Source organism: Callospermophilus lateralis, chromosome 3 (genome assembly GCF_048772815.1).
Source record: "Callospermophilus lateralis isolate mCalLat2 chromosome 3, mCalLat2.hap1, whole genome shotgun sequence".
In the NCBI taxonomy this organism is placed as follows: domain Eukaryota; kingdom Metazoa; phylum Chordata; class Mammalia; order Rodentia; family Sciuridae; genus Callospermophilus; species Callospermophilus lateralis.
Genome location: NC_135307.1, coordinates 32,761,895 through 32,783,465, shown reverse-complemented (window position 1 = coordinate 32,783,465; position 21,571 = coordinate 32,761,895). Strand labels below are relative to the sequence as shown.

General features: G+C 36.1%; 1 protein-coding gene across 4 annotated transcripts in view; it reads right to left on the bottom strand.

The window, feature by feature from the left end:
• Window positions 1–65: 65 nt before the first annotated feature.
• The window catches only part of Med6 (mediator complex subunit 6), a 23,327-nt gene continuing 1,821 nt past the window's right edge, over window positions 66–21,571 (bottom strand). For 2 of the 4 annotated variants that reach the window (XM_076848124.1, XM_076848126.1), the window contains exons 2-8: window positions 16,642–16,801; window positions 15,285–15,376; window positions 13,378–13,460; window positions 12,685–12,793; window positions 9,802–9,917; window positions 1,203–1,230; window positions 66–475 (exon numbers count right to left, since the gene is read on the bottom strand). In XM_076848124.1, the coding sequence (XP_076704239.1) occupies window positions 345–475; window positions 1,203–1,230; window positions 9,802–9,917; window positions 12,685–12,793; window positions 13,378–13,460; window positions 15,285–15,376; window positions 16,642–16,801 (719 nt within the window). In that variant the 3' untranslated portion in view covers window positions 66–344. Of the gene's footprint in view, window positions 476–1,202; window positions 1,231–1,969; window positions 2,029–9,801; window positions 9,918–12,684; window positions 12,794–13,377; window positions 13,461–15,284; window positions 15,377–16,641; window positions 16,802–21,571 lie in introns of all 4 variants that reach the window. The other 2 variants (XM_076848125.1, XM_076848127.1) reach the window with 2 other exon arrangements.

The window sequence follows — 21,571 nt, the reverse complement described above, 5'->3', positions numbered from 1 at the left end:
TAATCCTTTATGTCCTCAAAAGTGCAGCTGAAAATTTTCACAAATAGCTAAGAAGGAAAAAGCCATGAACAAACAAATACCTTTATTTTGTCTTTAAAGGTGTATACTCCAGTACACACGAGAGTAAGCAGGCTGCTTAAGTCCAGATCATAAAAGGTTACAAAAGATACTTAGAAATAGTCATATAGAAAGCAAGATGGGGATAACATCCTTTCTTAAACAAGTACATTCCACACCAATCAGAGAGCTGTGGACCAAGTATCTTAAAGCTCAAGAGCCTACCATAGTACTGAGGTATAATAATTGATAAGAGGAGTCTTGCAAGCTTCCCTTTTGTCCAATTCTCATTGAAGTCTCATCCGTTTCTCAGGGGGACCTTTTGTGGTCACTGTCTGTTGGACATTCTTTGTGGTTTCCTTCTCCTCTGATTTTACAGTTTCTGGTATAGGTTCTGCCTCTTTCTTTGTTTGATCCACTGGACATCAAATGCAGATTTTTTTTTTTTTTAGAGGAATGAAGATGAAAGAATGAGATAAATTTAGACAATGGTTAATATGAACACTCTTTCAAATTCACTTTATTAAAAAATATTTTCTTTAGTTGTAGATTAACACAATGTTTATTTTTCATTTATTTTGATGTGGTGCTGAGAATTGAACCCAGTACCTCACATATGCCAGAAAAGCACTCTACCCCTGAGCCACAACCCCAGTCCTCAAATTCACTTTTAACTGCATATCTCAATTTCCACATTTACCTTTTCCTCAGGCAGCTATACTGAATAAGCTCCGGTTATAAACCTAATAACCTATTATTAACTCAAGGAAATGTACAAAACTAGAGAAGAATACATGGCATTTAAATCAGACATCATATATGTATGAGATATAATTAAGATACATAATTATTCCATCAGTTCCACTGATAGTTTAATTCCTGTTTTCAGTGAAAAAACCACCTCAAATAACCTCAACTTCTTCATACCTCCTCAATATCTACTCCTTCCACTTAATTCATCTTTTAAATACTAGTATTACTATCACAGATACAATATCTACTGGCAATTCAGCAGATCTTAAAGGTTAGGAGTGAAAAACTACAATGGGAGAGTCTAAGAAAAAATAACCATGGCACATCTCGCATGCATTAAACACGTTGTTTGGTCTATTTCAAGTTTAATAAGAGTATCAGATGACCCATACCTGGAACAGGCTTTTCTCCAGACTTTTGCTATAATTTAAAAAACAGGGAGGGGGAGAAAAGAAAGAAGAAACAGAATAGTAAGGTTAGCAAGGTTTTCTTCTTGACTTTACAAATCTTATTAAAATGACACCTCCATCCAAATTTGCATTATAAATGATTTCATGAAGAAATATTGCTGTTCGTGTTCCATAAAAAATAAATCTGTCATTTTCTACTTCTCGAGAATACCCCATTCCAGAAAAGACAAATATAAAACTAAAACAGAATAAAACAACCATAAAAACCCCTGAACATCTAACAAAGCCCTCTGCTTCCACTTGCAGGTTACAATGCTTTACAATAGTAGTTAAGTAGAATCCAATGAGAAAAATAATGGAGACTTCAAGACTCCAGAGGCTTATTTGCTTGGAGGACATAAACTATACGAAGAATAAAGTTTGGATGCAAGCATGGGAACTAAGGAGAGAAAAGAGGTATTTTCCTATGAGCGTAAGGCATGCAGCAAGTGTTCCATTAAAAAATCAAAGTGCATAGCAAGGGCCTAAGCAACTCAGCAAGACCCTGTCTCTAAATAAAATATATAAAAGGGTTGGGGATGTGGCTTACAGATTAAGCACCCCTGGGCTCAACCCCAGTACCAAAACAAAAACAAAAACAATTGAAGTGCAGGGAAAAGTGATGGGGACATCAGAGGTTAGGAACAAGAATTTCTTTAACTTGATTAGGCTCCATTGTCCAATCACACAAATTAAATGCTCTAAAATACCTTCTTCCTCTTCAAGGCTCACAGCTTACTACTCCCTCGAAGCCAGTGACACTTACATCCTATGTTTAAAAGCAAAATGTCAAAACAATAAAGTGCCAACACTACTTCCAATCTCCTTGCAAACTTACACCTTTCATTCACACATGCATGTGCACATACACATTTAAAGTATCTCAAAAGAAAAAAATAATTTCTTCATTTCTAAAGTTAATACTTTCATCTGTTTTCCAGATTTCTTTCTGAATTTAGATATCCTCCTACCTATTCCCATGACTCATATTCTGGTGTCACATGCTCTAGATTCATGATGTCAACTGCCAAAATGCCTACTCCAATGGAAAATACTGTGAACATCTACACTCGACAAGACCAAAAGCTGAGCTCTATATTTTTACTCACTGTGCAGAAAAGGGTTACCATGGAAAGCCTGAAACTGCCATCCTGAGAAAACCCTGATTTGCAAGGTTGGCCCTTGGCTAGTATATCTAGGAACTTTAATTTTGGGAGGGTTCCCACCATCCTCTACCTGTTAACAGTAGCTGGCTGTGCCTAGACTATTTGTATAATGTAATTTATGCTGAATATCTACTTTCCTTCAGAAACTGTGGAATTTTGGTATGTGCTATACAAAGGGAATGTCCATGCTGAACCCATCTCCTTCCCTACCACAAAACAACAACAACAAAAAAAAAACACCTCGGGTGCTGAGTCTCTAATGGATTTCCCAGGGCAGAAATATACATTTTGCTGTATTTTTATTGTTGAAAAAGGAGTACATTTTGCCTTACCTCTCGTGGGAAGGAAAAAGTACAAGGAAGCCTATACATGGAATCCTATACACTCTACCTATGTCTATTTCCTTTGTGATCTGGCTGTATATCCTTACCATATCACAGTAATAAATATCAGCCATTGAATACAACTATATGACAAGTCCTGTGAGTCATTCTAGCAAATCACCAAAATAAGGGAGTGAGCAGAGGAATCCCACACACAGCCACATATCACCTATCTTGTGAATATATGAAGACTTAAACATGTCTCAAGTACTTTGGGGAAAAAATAATTTTTATCACTTTAAATGTATAGAAGGAAATGTATAGAGCAACACTGAAAGGAGTGAAAAAAATTGAGATGGGAAAATTTTCATATAGCTACTCTGAAGCATCTGAACACTACAAGACATTGAAATAACATCATTACTCACCCAACTTACACTGACTAATGTTTTCTAGTGAATACTGCTGGACAAACTAAAGAATATGTTGAGGTGAGCGAAAAAGATGGGAGTGCCTTTCTGGTCAAATGTAATGAGGACTTGGGATAAACCTCAATGAAGTAAGATCCTATTGTGTTCTAGCAGACTCTCAAAAAAATTACTGAAAATATATTCAGTACTATTCTAACTCCAGCAATAACAATAATTCAAATTCAGAAAAAGGAGACAGCAAAGAAGCAGTCCAGGCTTCAATATTCTCCTATTCACCCCCTGATAAATCAATATCCCTAGGTACCAGAAACCCAGCTGTTAAAAAAAATGGATAAGGAGAAGTTAAATTCTGAGCTACAAGTATTTTAGAAAAAACACTGTGTAGAGAATCAGATATGACTGTGAGCTTGAAAACATAATGCTTACTGACCTTGATGGAGGCTGCCTGCAAACGGGATGTTCTGTCAAGGTCTAGATAAGGTAATGGCAAGCATACTTGCACACAAGATGTTTGCTGTCTTCCATGGAGCCTGCCCGCAAAAGGGATGTTCCATCAGGTTTAGATAAGGTAACAGCAAAAATGCTTGAAAACGAGATGTTTGCTGTCCTTGGCAGGGTTTTCCCAAAAACGGGATGTTCTGTCAAGTGAGCTAGGAGGGTGCTAAGAAAATTTTTATCTATTCTTAACAAAGAGCAGAGCTCAGAATGCTCTGGCCCAAGAGTAGATTAAGCCATTAAGCAAGTCATTTCTGATTAGAAAGTTACTTCTGTATACTATGTTTAGCTAGCCTAAAGACCTGATTTATTGCTGTTGGAAGGCTGCCTTCTTTGTTTACAATACTATAAAAAGACTGCTGTATAAAATAAAGGAGCTTTTTTTTCCTTCTGCTTCTTCTGCTTGTTTTTCTTTGCTCATGCTGACCTGTGAGTGAGTTGTTTGAGGCAACACTGTGGGTAAACAGGAGTTCAAATGAGCTAAAAGTGGTCCTAGGATTATTTGCATCTCTAGGATTAAGCAAGAAAGTTTTTGGTAGTTCTAGAGATAACCATCATTTTCCTATTTTTGTTACATATTCTTTTGGGGGGAGTTAGCCACTGACCCCTGCATAGTTAAAAGAAATGTGGGGTTCAAGAAAATGACTACATAGTGTGTATGCTGTCAAACCTTTTAAAAGAAAAATGTAATGTAAATAACTTACTGAAATAATATGAGGAATGGAGTTTGCTTGAAAATAACTGGGAAGAAGTGGGAAAAAATGAACCATGTTTGATAAATGTTGAAGCAAGGCAATAGGTACATGGGAGTTTCTATCCCCCCCTCCACCTTTTTTTATGGTACCAGTGATTGAAGCTAAGGCCTCATGCATGCTAGGCAAACACTCTACCACTAAGCAATATCCCCAGTTTCTTGCTTTTCATTATTCTATTTTTGTATATTTTTGAAATTTTCGTGTTCTATAAGATTATGCTTTTTTTGTTTGAAGAGCTAAGTCTATGTCTAGCTCACCAGGACAGAATAGCATAAATGATTCAAGGCAGGATTCTCAGCCAGAAAAATAGAGTATTCACTCATCAGAGTACCTCAGAACCCAAACACAGAAGTTGCTGAATATTCTGAAGGTTATTCAAAGTAAACAAAATCCTAATAACTATATTTCAACAAAAATCTACTGTTTTTCCTATATTCTGAATTCTGGTTAACAAGCAATACCTAGTCTAATTCTAGGCCTCAAACACCAGAATCATCTTTAATGCCAATCTTACCAAACCCACCCTCCAAATTTAAGTTATCCTAACTAAAATATCTCTTGAATCTGTCTCTTCTCTATCCCATGTTCACAGAATAAATTTAGAATTTCTTCAACCTAAATTCCCTGACTCCAAACTTCAGCCTCCTAAGCATCCCCTACATTGTTATTAGTTATCTTTCTATAATACAAAGTGAAGATGATCATCCTCTTATCCTTGGAGGAAATACTTGCCAAGAACCTCAGTGGGTGCCTGAAACTATAGTAGTACCAAACCTATAAATACTATGTTTTCCCTACAAATACCTATGATAAAGTTTAACTTAATAAGAGATTAACAACAATAAGTAATAATAAAATAGAACAATTAAAACAATATATTATAATAAAAGTTACATAAATGTGGCTTCTTTCTAAAAATCTTACTGTACCATACTCAAAATTCTTTGATGTGAGATGATGCCTATATTATATGAAGTGAGGTGAATGACATAAACAATTTAACATAGTATTAGACTACTATTGACCTTCTCATGATATGTCTCCTTAAATCAGGTTAAATACTGCTGTAATCAAGTTCTTCATTAGCAAACAGCCTCTCCAATAATTTTTATATTCTTTAATCCAAATTCCTAAATCTGTGTAAACATCCCTTACTTCCAGTAAATGGCTAAGTATCACTAATTTCAGATCCTTTGCTGAAGTCTTCATATAGACTCAGTGCTTTCTTGTGCAACACAATGTTCATCAGAATGTGTTTAGTGTTCTAATGTTCCACTTACAAATTTAATGGCTTTTGCATCTTAATTAAGCACTTAAACACTACTTTAATTACAGTTGGAGTTTTGACAGCAAATCTAACATAAATTTCTCTTTTCCTTCCTCACATTATCACAGATAGAAGATCCATTATTACCATACATCTTAGCAATCACAGCATATAATTATCTTTAAGTTGAGAACTTTTATCTTTTCGCTTGAAGTAAGCACTTTACAGCTTACTTTAGCATATGCAAACTATCAGCATAACTATTCTTGTGCTTTGGAGACATTAAGTAAAATAAGGGTTACATTAACACAAGCACTGTGATGAAACAACTGATAACCAAGACAGCTACTAAGTGACTAATGGGTAAGTAGCACACACAGTGTGTATCTACTGGACAAAGGAATGATCATTTACCAGGAGGGACACAGCAGAATGGCATAAGATTTCATCACACTACTCAGCACAGGATGCAATTTAAAATTTGCAAATTATTTATTTGTATAATTTTCCACTTAATATTTTCAGACCATGGTTGAAATAGCTGAAACTGCAGAAAGCAAAATCATATATACGGGGACTACTATATATTACTCTCCTGTAACTACTTTTAAAAATTCCATTAGGTATCTGTTGAGAGCCACAGCTGAAGGGGCCCCAGCAAACTTTCAGACTGCCAGCTGATGATTGGCTCACAGCGGCCCCAGCAACATCTAGCTGATTGGCTCCTCTGTGGTGATGCTCATTGGAGATGCTCATTGAGCTGTTTCCCCGCCCATTCAGACTACCAGCTGATGATTGGCTCACAGCGGCCCCAGCAACATCTAGCTGATTGGCTCCTCTGCGGTGATGCTCATTGGGCTGTTTCCCTGCCCTTTCAGCCCACGGAGCTGCTCATTGGGGGACTTTTTCGGCTCCGCCCACGCGACCCAGCCAATGGGCCTCAAGAGCAGGAGGATTGTGGGAGGTGGAGAGGCTGGGGGTTGGGGGAGTGGCTTGTGGGAAGCCGGTGGTGGCAGTTGGGCTCTGAGGGTTTTTCCTGAGGAGCTGTTTTGTTTGGCGTGTGTGGTTCTAAAAATAAAGTTAGTTTCTTTTGACAAGTGGCTCCTGAATTGTGCCCAGCCAGACTGCGGCAGGTATCTATTGCCGTAAGTAATAGAAATATTAGCTGGTCACTAAAAGTGACCTTGAAGATAGGGAAGAGAGATATTCTAATACACTAGTGCTTTGGAGTATGCACTTAAAATGTATACATTAAAGGGCTTGGGATGTAACTGAGTTAGAGTGCATGTATCCACAAGGCTCTGACTTTGATGTACAGAACTATCAATATGTATTTGTGTATATACACATATATATGTGTGTTTGCATATGTATACACACACACAATATTTAACACTGATTTGACTTATCTCCAATGATAATAAGCTATTATTTTAATACTTCAAGTACCTCTGAATGCAGCTGGAAGCCTGCTATGTTTATGGAGGTGGTAATGAGTTATAGGTTTAAAATAGTGAATCCTGTTCTTCAGGAATAAACCCAAATTTCTTTGCATGGCATACAAAATCATTCTCAATTTGACCTTCATTTTGATGTCTCATCTTCCATTATTATTCCCTTTCTTCCTCAAAGCATTTTTCAATTTCTCAGCACATGTTTACTAAAACTCTTCACCTTTCTGTTTTTCTATTACTATTTTTAGATCAGCATTACTCAAAAGAAATGAGTGAAACATCAGTGTTTACAGCAGCTCAATTCACAATAGCTAAACTATGAAACCAATCTAGGTGCCTTTCAACAGATGAATGGTTAAAGAAATTGTGGAATATATGCACAACAGAATAGTATTCATCTTTAAAGAAGAATGAAATTATGGCATTTGCCAGTAAATGGATAGAACTGGAGTATATCATACTAAGCAAAACCACCCAAAGAACCAAAAGCTGAATGTTTCTCTGTTATATAGATGTTAATTCACAATAAGGGGGAGCAGGGGAAATAGAGGTATTTTGGACTAGACAGAGAGGAGTGAAGGGAGGGAAGGGGGAACAAGGGTAGGATTGATAGAATAAATTGGACATTATTAGCCTATGTGCACATATGATTACATGACCTGTGTAACTTTACATCTGTAAACCAGATGAATGAGAAGTTATACTACATTTATGTTTGATGTATCAAAATATATTCTAGTGTCATGTATAACTAATTAGATCAAAAGAAATGAGTTACAAATGCAAGTTATATCTGTAATTTTAAATTTCTTTTTAATATATATACTGTTTTAGTTGTAAATGGGCACAATACCTTTATTTTATTATTTGTGTGGTGCTGAGGATCGCCTAGTGCCTCACACATGCTAGGCAAGCATTCTACCATGGGGTCACAATCCCAGTCCAATTTTAAATTTCTCAGTCACATTTTTAAAAAGAAACAAGATTATTATATTTCATTTGATGAAATACATCTAAAAAAATTTTTTTGGTTTGTCTTTAAAATCTAGTACATTTTACATTTATATCACAATTCAATCTGGACTAGCTGTGTTTCCAATGCTCAATACATGTGCCCAGTGGCTACTGTACTGAACACTGAACATCCAGGTGTTCCTCCCTCCGTCTATTTGGCAAATACTCACTGAATAAATGGCCAACCACAACTAACCTCTTAAATCCTATAGTGGTTGCTCATCACCTGGCATACAGCTATAATTCATTCATTTACTTACTCAACAAACATTGTTCCATTTTCAAATATAATTCACCAGATTTTTCTAAACAGGCTTTCTTGTCCTATATTCCAATTTTCATCCTCTGCTCCCTTCACTACCAGATAACCATTCCAATAACACATGTTTCTCACTATAAAAGGTCTCCAAAAGAGGAAGGGGAGATCTACTTTAAAGTCATCCCATAGTATGAAACACTTCATTTAATTTAAAACTACCTTTGAAAATCCTTTAAATAACTTCAAAGAACAACAGTATACACTATAGTAGATATACACAATCCTATAAAGTTCCATAAGAACAAAGACTAACCATGAAAATGACATATTCATATAATCCATCTCTTAACCACTTCATTTTAAAAGTTCATTTAGTGGGACGGCAGATGGGTTTACTATTGTAACCACAATAGTAATATATATACCACACTGTGGAATTCATATAACTTAAATACCAATATGGTGTAACTCAATTAGTATTCCCACTTACCCCTTTACTAGACCAAACCCTCTATCACAAACATTCTATTAATTTTGGGGGAATATCAAGGATTGAACTCAAGGGCACTCAACCACTGAGCCACATCCTCAGCCCTATTTTGTATTTCAGTTAGAGACAGGGTCTCACTGAGTTCCTTAGCACCTGGCTTTATTATTTTTTTTTAATATTTTTTTAGTTGGTGGTGAACCTTTAATTTATTTATTTCTATATGGTGCTGAGAATCACACATGCTAGGCAAGCACTCTGTCACTGAGCCACAACCCTAGCCCTAACACTTTTTTGTTTGTTTGTTTTCAGTTGTAGATGGACACAATACCTTTATTTATTTATCTTTATATGGTGCTGAGGATCGAACCCAGGATCTCACACATGCTAGGCAAGCGCTATACCACTGAGCCACAACTCCAGTCCTGCATTTTGCTTTTTCTGAGGATGCCTTTGAACTCAAAATCCTCCTGTCTCAGCCTCCCAAGCTGCTGGGATTACAAGTGTGTACCACCATGCCCCACCTATTATTTTTTGTTACAAAAGAATTCCATCATTTAAGGAGCTTAATACCTACTATAACAGGCTAGAAAGTCAGCTTGTAGAGTGAAAAGAATATGAGTTTTATATTCTAATTTTGTCACTTTCTGAATTAGAGTATTATCTACATGCCAGCCTCATAGTTTGCAAGATTTAGTAAGGAACACAACTCCCTTTATTCATTTCTTCCATTTAGTCTTCTGATACCTTCCCTTTGATTCAGAGGTAATTTTTTAACTACTCAGGAAAACCAGTCATTTTAGGTCATACTTGAAACAGTTGTCAATTTAAAATAAACATGTATGTCACCAAAAAAATGTCAAATTAAAATTAGCCACACATAGTCATTACCTGCACAAACTTGGGTGGAAATTTCTGTCTAAGATCTACAAGTAAAGCATCCACACGCTGTCTCTGAAAAATAGAGCTTGGTTCTTCTTTCCTTTTGGCTTTAGGCTTGACTTTATCTATTAAAATATGAAATCCAAATCAAAACATTGCCTAATCAGTTTGTTGTGTCATCTTACAAATCTTGACCCACTTAGAAATATTTGAACTTCATTGTTGTGGTGGGGGAGGGGTATTAGAGATTAAACCCAGGACTGCTTCACCCATCCCCAACCCTTTTTATTTTTTATTCTGAGACAGAGACTCGATAGGTTGCTTAGGCCCTTGCTAAATTGCTGAGATTGCCCTGAAACTTGTGATCCTCCTGCCTCAGCCTCCTGAGTCACTGGGATTATAGGCATCCACCACCACACAAGGCTCAAACATCATTATTTTCAATGGCTGCTATACCAACACAATTCCCCATATATGCTAAACACAGCACATAATAATGAATTTTTCTTCTTTTTTGGCAAAAATACTGAGGATATTGAACCCAGGTATGTTCTTCCTCTGAGCTGCATTCCCAGTTGTTTTAGTCAGTATGTATGTATGTACTTATTTATTGCTGCTGTAACTAAAGGACCTGACCAGCAAAACTGTAGAGGAGGAACAGTTTATTTGAGGGCTCACAGTGTTAGAGGCCTTAGTCCATAGAAGGCCGGTTCCATTCCTGGGGGTTTAATATAATGAAGAACATCATGGTGGAAGAGTGTGGCAGGGGGAAGCAACTCACATGATGATCAGAAAGCAGAGAAAGAGTTCTCCACTTGCCAGATACAAATGTATATATCCCAAAGCCACACCCCAATTCCCCCTTCCTCCAGCCTCACCCTACCACTCAATCCCTATCAATTCACTGATTGGGTTAAGATCTCAAATCCAATCATTTCTCCTTGGAACCTTCTTGCACTGTCTTTTATGTAAGCTTTTGGGGGACACCTGACATCCAAACCATAATACCAGTCCTTTTAATTTTCCATTTTGAGACAGGGTCTTACAAAGATGGCAAGGCTTACCCTAAATTTGCAATCCTCCTGCCTCAGTATTCCAAGTAACTAGGATTACTGGAGTTCATCACCATGCCTAGCAAATGATGTTCAATTCTAAAACTTAAGAAGCTGATATACATATCTTTTAAAGATACGCAGTTTCAGTATATAAACATGGGTAGACTGTTTTAAGCTTTAATTACCTAAATTACAATCCAGATTATTGGTCTGAAATTGTTTTTGTATATTGTTAGCATATTGTGTGATCTTTTTCCAAAAAATCTTAGCAGCAAATGGAATAAGCATGTTTCACAAACTTAAGTTACCATGCTCAATTATAAAGACTGTGATCCACTGAACAAAACAAAAACAGATCACAAAAACAAGGAAAAAAAAAAGAACCTAAAAGAGAAATTCTAAAGTTATTCACATATGAGATTTGCGCTGGTAGCAGGAAGGATATTGGGGAACTATCTCTTAATGAAGGATTCCAGGTAAGTATTAGTCCAAACTTTCTTAAGGTAAGGTAAAATAGCCCATGGGACAACTAAGACAAACTTTCCAACATCAAATGTTGTTGCCTACAGCTACTATTAGGAACTAAAATAACTATATCTGAAAACCATTCCAAAGGTCTGAATTCTATATAATGGCTACCTTTCCCATAGTAATGTATTATGAGTTGTCATGCTAAGAGAAGGAAAAGCCAGATATAAAAACACATTTCTGGGAATAGGTTTTCCTGGAAAAATATGGTGGAAAAGTGTTATAGTTTGAATATGAGATGTCCCCAACAGATCCTGGGTTAATGCAGGAATATTCCGAGATAAAATGATTAGATTATGAAAGCTATAACTTAACTGATCCATCATAGTTTGAGTAGACTAACCTTGTGTTAACTGTAGGCTGATAGGACTTGACTTGAGGAGGTGGGTCACTGAGGGAGTACTCTAGAAAGTTTCATCTTCCTTGCAGCTCCTCCCCACTCTTTGCTTCTCTGCAGCCATGAAGTAAACAATTTTCCTCCGCTACTGCCCTCCAGCCATAATATTCTGCCCCACCTTGGGTCTGAAGTAATGAAGTCTGCTGAACATGGCCTAAATCTCTAAAACTGTGAGCTAAAAAATAAAGTTTTCCTCCTGTAAGTTGTTCTTGTTGGGTATTTTGCTCACAGCAACACAAAGCTGACTAACACAAGAACAGTAATAGGTAAGCAACCATGGGAACTAGGGAACCTGATACTATGACAAATGATAACATAGAATCATCAGAAAACAGCCTGGTCATCTGGAAATGGAGATCTAAAGGCAACACCTCTATTCCCCACTTTGAAGAGTGGAAGATAAAGGGTTCCAAATTCCAAGATGACTCAATAGTTAGGTAAGCAGGAAACATCTTTGCTTTTCTTCATCACTGTTTCTCCTCTTTATGCTCCAAATATTTCAAAACCTTGAATTACCTTCACAAAGATTATCAGCTATCTATCAGAATAAATTATGTTTCTATATGAAACTTTTTATTACCACATGTAGTATATGAATCACAACTGTAACAATGTCACTACCCTATGAAAAAGTAAAGCACACCTGAAAAACGTTAATAGTCATCATCCTAAAGAAAACAGCTTCTGTATTTCCAGAGACTCTGAAGGTTGAGGATAGAGAATCACAAGTTCAAAACCAGTTTCAGCAACTTAGACCCTGTCTCAAGATAAAAATAAAAAGGGCTAGGGATGTAGCTCAGTTGTAGAACACCCCTGGGTTCAAACCTAGTACCACAAAAAAAAAAAAAAAAAAAAAGTTTCATCCTTAGAGGCTCAAAAACCATTTTAGAAGGGCTTAGGTGTTCTACGTACCTTGCTCTTCATGATCTTTGAAGTGCCACCAATATCCTTTAGAAGGATGATATCGACAGTATGACATAGCTTCATCAAAAGCTGACTGGATGCCATGCACTGCAGTAAGCTTGTAATAAGAAAACAAATTCTAAATTTCTTACTAGGTCAACCAAATTTCCAAAAGTAAATAGTCACAAAATGTTATATATGCAAAGATAGCAATTGTGTACTTTTTAGAACTTAATTAAATTAGTATATAGCTGGAGCTATACTGTATTGGTTCCAGGATTTCTGATACCAAATTCATATATACTCAAATTCTTTATATAAAATGAATTATAACCTACATACACATTCCTATATACTTTAACTCATTTTTAGAATACTTATCAGAATGTTATAATATTATGTAAATAGTTATTATAATGTATTATTAGGGAAATAATGACAAGAAAATAATCTGTATGTGTTCAGCACAGGTGTATTTCTTTTTTTTTAATGTATTTTCATTGTACAGTGGTTAAATCCATGGATGTGAAACTGTGAATACAGAAGGCCAACTGTGTGTATTAGTATTGATTTGGCCTAAAGTAAACAATGTTCAAGACATTCCAGTAGTACTTTATACCACTTACACAAAAGAGCTCCTGCTTGATTCTTAGAAACAGGGCAGCTAAACTGAAAGTTTTCTTTTGTGTTAAGAACACTTACCACTCTGGAGTTTATAACTGATCCCAAGTCTGGTGCCTGATAGATCACTCCAGCAATGATATAGTAATCAGCTAGTGGGATAACTAAAGCATAAGGGAAAAAAAAATGTTTATGAACCAGCTATGAGCACAAACTGCTAGATTTTCACAAAAAAGAACAACTAAAATTTGACATTTGCCATATTGCATCTTAAGCAAGGTTTGGCAATTCCTGTTTTTGTAAATAAAGTGGTACTGGAAAACAGCCATAACCATTCATTACATATTACCTATGGCTGCTTTGGCAATAGTTGCAAATCTGGCTGGGCGTGGTGGTGCATGCCTGTGATCCCAGTGGCTCAGGAGGCTGAAACAGGACTACCATGAGTTCAGAGCCAGCCTCAGCAACGGCGAGGCGCTAAGCAACTCAGTGAGAGCCTATCTCTAAATAAAATACAAAATAGGGATGGAGATGTGCCTCACTGGTTGAGTTCCCCTGAGTTCAATCCCAGGTTCAAAAAAAAAAAGTTGAAAATCTGTCAGAGTCTAAGGCCTACAAAGCCTAAAGAAGTTACTCTCGGCCAGGTAGTATAGGCCTATAATCATAGCAACTCAAGCGACAGAGGCAGAAAGATTTTAAGTTTAAGGCCAGTCTTGACAACTCAGACTCTGTCTCAAAATAAAAAAGGCCAGGGATGTAATTTCAGTGGTAAAGCGCTCTTGGGTTCAATCCCCAGTACAAAATAAAAAATAATTTACTCTGGCTCTTCACAGAAAAAGTATGTTGACTCTTACACAACAGCAGTGCTTGTCAAATAAATACATCTGAATCATATTAAATCAGTTTAATGTGCATCTGGATCTCTTTACAATGAGATGCTTATTTGGTAGGCATATTACATTTCTAACAAGTTTCCAAGTACTGCCGATGCTCTGGTCATTCAACCTAACTTTTGGGAGTAAAAACTTTAAAGCAAAAGATTACCCCAGGGCTGAGTCCTAAGGAATATGACAGCTGCTATTTAGCCAGATGCCATTCTATGCAGCTTCTATATTCTGAATTCTTTCATATGGTCTTGACTTTCATCCAAGGTTCTCTGATTCTCGGTAACGCCTGCATTTTGAAAATAAATTGGATTCTGGAACCACAAATTCTTTAGCAAGTCATTCTCTGAAATCAATACTAAGAGTTGTTTCTAAATGTCTTGATGAGGGTATCTAATTGGGAGTTATAGCTGGGACAGCACTACCTGGCCTCTTATTCTATTAGTATTTGGAGACTGGTCCTTGGGCATGTTGCAAAAGCCCCAGCATGGCTTTTTAAACATTTCCTAAAAGAGAGTTATGCCTGCTTTACCAGCCTACTCAGAAAAAATGTACAGTGAGTATGCAGGCACCTGATTTCCTTCTGGGAGTCTGGAATTCTGTAGAGGATGCCTATTTGATGCATCCTCAAAAAAATATTCTGGGTCCAGGGTCTCAAATGGGTTTCTCTGAGCAGACACAAACATGTGACTACATCTCACTGGTGAATGGAGAGCACACTTAGTGTGGTTCCTCACAAGAGGGAAAGCACAGAAAATTTGCACACAGATTCATATAGACTCTCCCTTATCTTTTTTCATTACTAATCTGGTTGTGCATTCTTATGTATGTGTGTGTGTGTGTATATATATATATATACACACACATATATATTCATATATAATATGAATATATATTCATATTCTTATTCTTATGTTATGACTGTGTAGTCATAACAAATCTTAGCCATGAGTACAATCACAAGCTGAGTCTGATGGGTCTACCTAGCAACATACTGAAAATTATGTGATCCTGGGGACTCAGCAAACAGAACTCAATCCAAAAAATAAGAAATAAATAATGGTATTTTTAAAGAAAATAATGCCTGAAGTTTACATATCTTACCTTGAGCAGGGGACTGCCGCTGTTGCTTCCGAATGATGAAAAGAATGGGCTCCTGAGCATGTAAAAGGATATACTCAACTCCAACCATCTGACTAAAACAGAGAGAAACCCAGAGATCTCTGAATGCCTACAATTTTGTATAACAATCTAAAAGTGCAGCAACATTTTAAATAGGATTAAAACTGCCTATGTTTGATGTTAAAACCTGGCAGTCAAATAGAACTGGCTGCTTTTCCAGACAGGTGATATAAAGTTAGATTGTTTTGTTTTGTTTTTGGTACCAGGGACTGAATGCAAGGGTGCTTAACCTCTGAGCCACATCCCTAGTCCTTTCTAATTTTTTGAGACAGGGTCTCACTGAGTTGCTTAGGGCCTTGCTAAGTTGCTGAAGCTGGCTTTGAAATTGCAATCTTCCTGCCTCAGCCCTGATCCCAAGACCGACTACAGGCATGTGCCACTACACCAGGCAAGATTTATTTTTAAGCAACAAAATTTTTCTACAAAAAATCACCATAAGGGACTGGGGTTGAGGCTCAGTGGTAGAGTGCTTGATGCACTGTGTTTGATCCTGAGCACCACATAAATGTAAAATAAAGATACTATGTCCACTTAAAAAAAACTAAAAATAAATATTTTTTAAAAAATCAGCATGAATTTAAATCTGAGTAATTCAGGCAGAAAAGTGAGCTGAAAGTATCTTTTTCAAAAAGGCATTAAAAATACTATGGTGCTTCCTAATCAAGAACTATAAATATATATAAAAAATAAAAATAAACATAAAGACCCAACTGTACATTTTATCCAAAACACCAAAGATCTTATCCTCACCCCAACACATTTTTTTGACCTGCAACAAAAAGCCATTCAAAATGCCATAGAAATTAATTTCCTAAAATCCACCCCCACAGTATTTTGGGGATAAATGCAGAATTATTATATATAGTTTCAGAAATGTTTTTAATAGCAATAAATTCTTGATTATTTTGCATCCTAAGTCTAAAGAATCTTGCTTGTGTTTAACTAAAATTATATTTTCTTTATTTGTCATACAGAGAAAAACCTATTACAAACCAGAAAACATTAAATTAGATTTAAAGGGGACAATAATCACAATTGTATGATTGAGAAGAAGCTGCATTGCTAAAAACACTCAGAGCAACATTTAAACTTGTTATTATTTTAAATTTATAAGTTACAAGAGACTTCTAATAATTTCCTTGAATGTCATATTTATAACAAACGCACACAAAATTTCAGTTTCTTTACCAAATCTTGTACTTCATGATTCACAACTTAAAAAAATGTGTACTACAAAATCTCTAGTCCACAAAGATGTTACCTTCTTAAAATAACTTACTTCAGGTGTTCTAATGTTAGCCTCTGCATTTTGACCACTTCATTATTACAGGTCCTGTCATAAAAAGGATTACTTCTTTCTGAAAAGTAATCCAGGACACTACCACTGTTCAAAATGGGGATCCAAGAGCTGTCAACCCAAGAGATTCCCAGGAGATTATCTACAGGGGGAAAAAAATAATAATAAAGAATTAGAAAAGCAAAAGAATCTAATCCGAGACATCCTTATGCATCTAATATAGCAGGACCATGAATAAAAGAATAACATGAATACTAATCTATGTACTAAACAGAAGAGAGAAATATGCAAGAAAACAATGACAACACAAAATAAAGTGTTAGAATATCTAAGTATTAGAATTAGGGTATGAATAATTTGAAAGCACCAAGGAAGGATAAAAATACCTAGGGAATACCTAGATTTTTCATTGAGGGGAGGTGGGTTTTGGCTCTTTTATATTAAAGAACAGAGAATCACATGGAGGAAAAGGTACAAGCAAAGAACACAGGAAGGTATGAAAATATATGCATATGTTTAATATATTTTTACTTTACATAGTATATACATGAATATGTAAAATATGTTTAACGAGTAATTTGATTAAGTGAGAGAATATTAAGATTAGAGATCTAGAAAGTTCTTTTTAAAAATTGGAAATCCTGGGGCTGGGGTTGTAGCTCAGTGATAGAGTGCTTGCCTAGCATGTGTGAGGCCCTGTATTTGTTCCTCAACACTACATAAAAGTAAATAAAAGTTATTGTGACCATCTACAACTAAAATATATATATATATATATATATATTAAAGAGAGAGAGAGAGAGAATTTTTTAATATTTATTTTTTAGTTTTCGGTAGACATAACATCTTTGTTTCTATGTGGTGCTAAGGATTGAACCCGGGCCGCATGCATGCCAGGCGAGCGTGCTACCGCTTGAGCCACATCCCCAGCCCCTATATGTATATTTTAATTGGAAATCCTGCCAGGCATGGTGGCATATCCCTGTAATCTCAGTTACTCAGAATGCTGAGGTAGGAGGATCACAAGATTTGAGGCCTAGGTAACCTAGACCCTATCTCAAAGTGAAAAACGAAAAAGAAAAAAAAAAGGGGGGGGGCTGGGCATGCAGCTCAGTGGTAAAGCACCCCCAGGTTCAACCTCCAATACCCTCCCCTCCAAAAGGTAAATTTTGAGTTTTTATTTGTTGGCATATAATTCAAAAATTTCAAACACATTCACAGCCAACAGTTTGAGATCTCTCAATAGGAACAAATAAGTTTAGGAGCTATTATTATAGACAAGATGATAACGTGTCAAAATTAGGGGGCAAATGATTAGGTAAAATTCCCTTCTTATAATCACATCGTTTCATATTTCAGAGTAGAATTAATTAAATTTTAAAAAGACATAGTAAATAGACACCTTGAATGAATGACTTTTTATTGTCTACTGACTATGATAAATAGGCCTAAATCGTGAATATCAAAATACCTATATAACCTGGGTATGGTGGCACACACCTGTAATCCCAGCGTTTGGAGGCTGAGGCAGGAGGATCCCAAGTTCAGAGTCAGCCTCAGCAACTTAGCGAGGCCCTAAGCAACTCGGTGAGACTGTATCTCAAAATAAAATATAAAAAGGGCTGGAGATGTGGCTCAGTGGCTAAGTACCCATGGGTTCAATCCCTGGGACCAAAAAAAAAAAAAAAAAAAAAAAAAAAAAAAATCTATATAATACTAGTTGAAAAACTTCAGCATCCCCTATATTGCAATTGCTTCTGGTATCTTTAAAGAAGTCAGAAGAAATTCAAGGTGACAAGCAATGCTGAGCAAAATAAATCAAATGAAAAAAAGTTCAAATATTTATTTTAAGTAAAAATGTAAACTATGCTTTGTGTCCTCTAAAACATAGGTGGAGACAAACAGATGAAGTATGCTGATGACCAAATAATTAGTATGTTCATCATCAATATATCATGCCATAACCAAATATACAACAGAACAAGAAATAAAATTTTCTGAAAATGATGTTTTTTCTAATGCAAGGCAATTTAGGATAATCATTAGCTTTAAATTCAATGGTTCAATTATTAACAGTTTTATTTATAACAAAATTACTTATACATTTCTTTTAATTTCCAAGGAAAATTGTCTCTTTTTCTCCCTAAAAATGTTTCTTGTGTGTCTTTACTTTTCTAAGCATTGCCACTGTCTTCTCTACCAGGCTCTCATCATTTTAAATCCTTACCTATTAATTCTCCATAATTGTTGGTAGGTAGGACCTATAATTATACATACTAGATTATATATGTAAAACACTTAGCACACTGTAATAGCCCAATAAATTTCAAATATGTTGATGGTGGTGGCAGCTTTTTCTCTGTCCTTAACAGCAATTTTTGCACGTTTTTGTTATTAATACCTGTAACTCGGAAATACAAATGTGCTTCCATTAAACTCTTTGAGTTTTTATTCATCAGCAACTTTCACAGGACCTGATTCACAGTAATGAGCAAATGCTTATTAGTTCACGACTGAGGGTCAAGGACAAGTATGATGTGCTTTAGTAATCATACATCTTTTTGAACTCATTAACACAGACTCCAATATTCAAGAATGTTCATCTTCAAAATGGTTGATATTAAGAATATGGGCTACAGCTAGAAAACCACAAATTATCTATTTCCACTTGGAATGTATATGTGACTACAGCCTCATAAAGACTGCAACCACTTCTTACTACCTTCATTGTTACACTCTACTTTAAAACTACCTCCTAATTGCCACATATTGCAGAAGTGGCCTACTAACGGATTTCTCTAATTCTACTCTTGACCTCCTTCAATGCTTTCAGCAGCCAAAGTGATTTTTATTAGGAGAAAGAAAAAAAAAGAAGTTGTTGTTAGAACGGTCATCCCTCTAGTGAAACCCTTCCATGACTCTCCATTTCACTCAGAGGAAAAGCCAAAGACCTTACCCCAGTCTGACACCCCTCTAATCCAATCTCCTTCCCACATCATCTCTATTTCACCCCTAGCTATACCAACCTTCTTGCTGTTCCTCTAATACACGATACACTTCTGTCTTAGAGCCTTTACTATGACCCTAACAAATCTAAATAAAAAGTAAAACATCACAAAAGCCAAACATCTGAATATAGTCGTATGGAATAAATGTTTCTCTCATCAGCAAAACAGCCTTTTGACATAGCTCAAGTACAGCATTCTAACAAACTGAAAGTAGGCATTTGAAATGATTACTTACAATGAAAGACAAACAGGTAAAAAACATGATCCAGAAATGCTGACGATCACTAAAGAACTATCAGTAAGTCTTCTAGACCTCAATTTGATTAACATAGAAAAAGGCGCCTCTCAGCCTCACAAACATTTCAAAAATCAAGTATAAACCAAAAAAAAAAAAAGTCTTCCTGCTACCCAAGATCAAGGAAGCAATTAAGAGGTCACATCTCCATATGTTTACTCACTAATAGAACAAATATTTGAATGCCTCTACTGTTCAGCTGTGAAAAAGAAACAACCCTGCCCCCAATAACTAGTGGGTGTTCAATGGAAGGTATTACAAACCCAAAAATAAAATTTACCACAGAAACACTTCCCATCCAGACACACATCGGGTATGACCTAAAGAATAAGGTGGCCCAACAAAAATGTACATGAGAGAAAAAGACAGTCATTTTAACAAATGGTGCTGGGCAATCTAGTTATCCATATGTAGAAGAATAAGACTAAACCCTTATCTCTCACCGAGCACAAAAATCAACCCAAAATGGATCAAAGACCTAGGAAGTAGACCAGAAACCATGCCGCTTCTAGAAGAAAACACAGGGTCAATAACTCAGCACACAGGAACAGGCAACAACTTTCCCATAGGATCTCAGAAAATAATGCTAAGAGTTAATAAGTGGGATGGCATCAAATTAAAACACTTTCACAGCAAAAGAAACAATTATGAATGTTAATAGAGAACCTACAGAATGGGAAAGTCTTTTCTAGCTACTCTTCTGATAGAGGATTAACATCTAGAATATATAAAGACCTCAACACCAAAAAAAAAAAAATTACTAAATGGGCAAATAAAAATTTCTCAAAAGAAATATAAATGGCCAACAAATATATAAGAAAATGTTCAATCTCATTAGCAATTTGGGAAATGTAAATCAAAATTACATTGAGATTTAACTTCACACCAGTCGGAAGGGCAGTCATCAAGAATACAAATAATAAATGCTGGAGAGGATGTGGAGGAAAAGGGACACATTTATACTGTTGGTGGGACTGTAAATTAGTACAACCACTATAAAAATCAGTACGGAGATTCCTGAAAACACTAGACAGGGAACCACCAAATGACCCAGCTATACCACTCCCGGATATTTATTCTAAAGAGTTAAAGTCATTCTACTATAGTGCTACACGCATACCCATAGTATAGCAGCACAATTCATAATAGCTATAAACTCTAGAACCATGCTATATGTCCATCGATAGATAAATGCATAAAGAAAACGTGGTTTGTATACACAGTGGAGTTTTATGTGAAGGCAATCCCCCACTCACTGTCTTGACAGGGTCACAGTGAGAAAAAGTGCTGGCAAAGCGGTTCTCCCACTGTCTTGACAGGGTCACAGTGAGGATGAATGCTGGCAAAGCCGCGCTGGTTGGTGGAAAACCAAAACCATGAGACCCATTTTTTTTTTTTTAATGTAACTGGGACTTTTCATTTTCATGCTTATGTTCCTGACAGGAGGCATGAGCATGTTAAATGCCAAGCAAATTAAATTTCAGATGGCTGAAAAATAATAGGTAGTTCATGCCTTGGAGGCTGTTCTACTACCCCTCAGCATATCAAGGACAAAGTAGAAGGCTGTTCTTCTATCTCAGTACATTGAGGCAAATCTGATAATGGACAA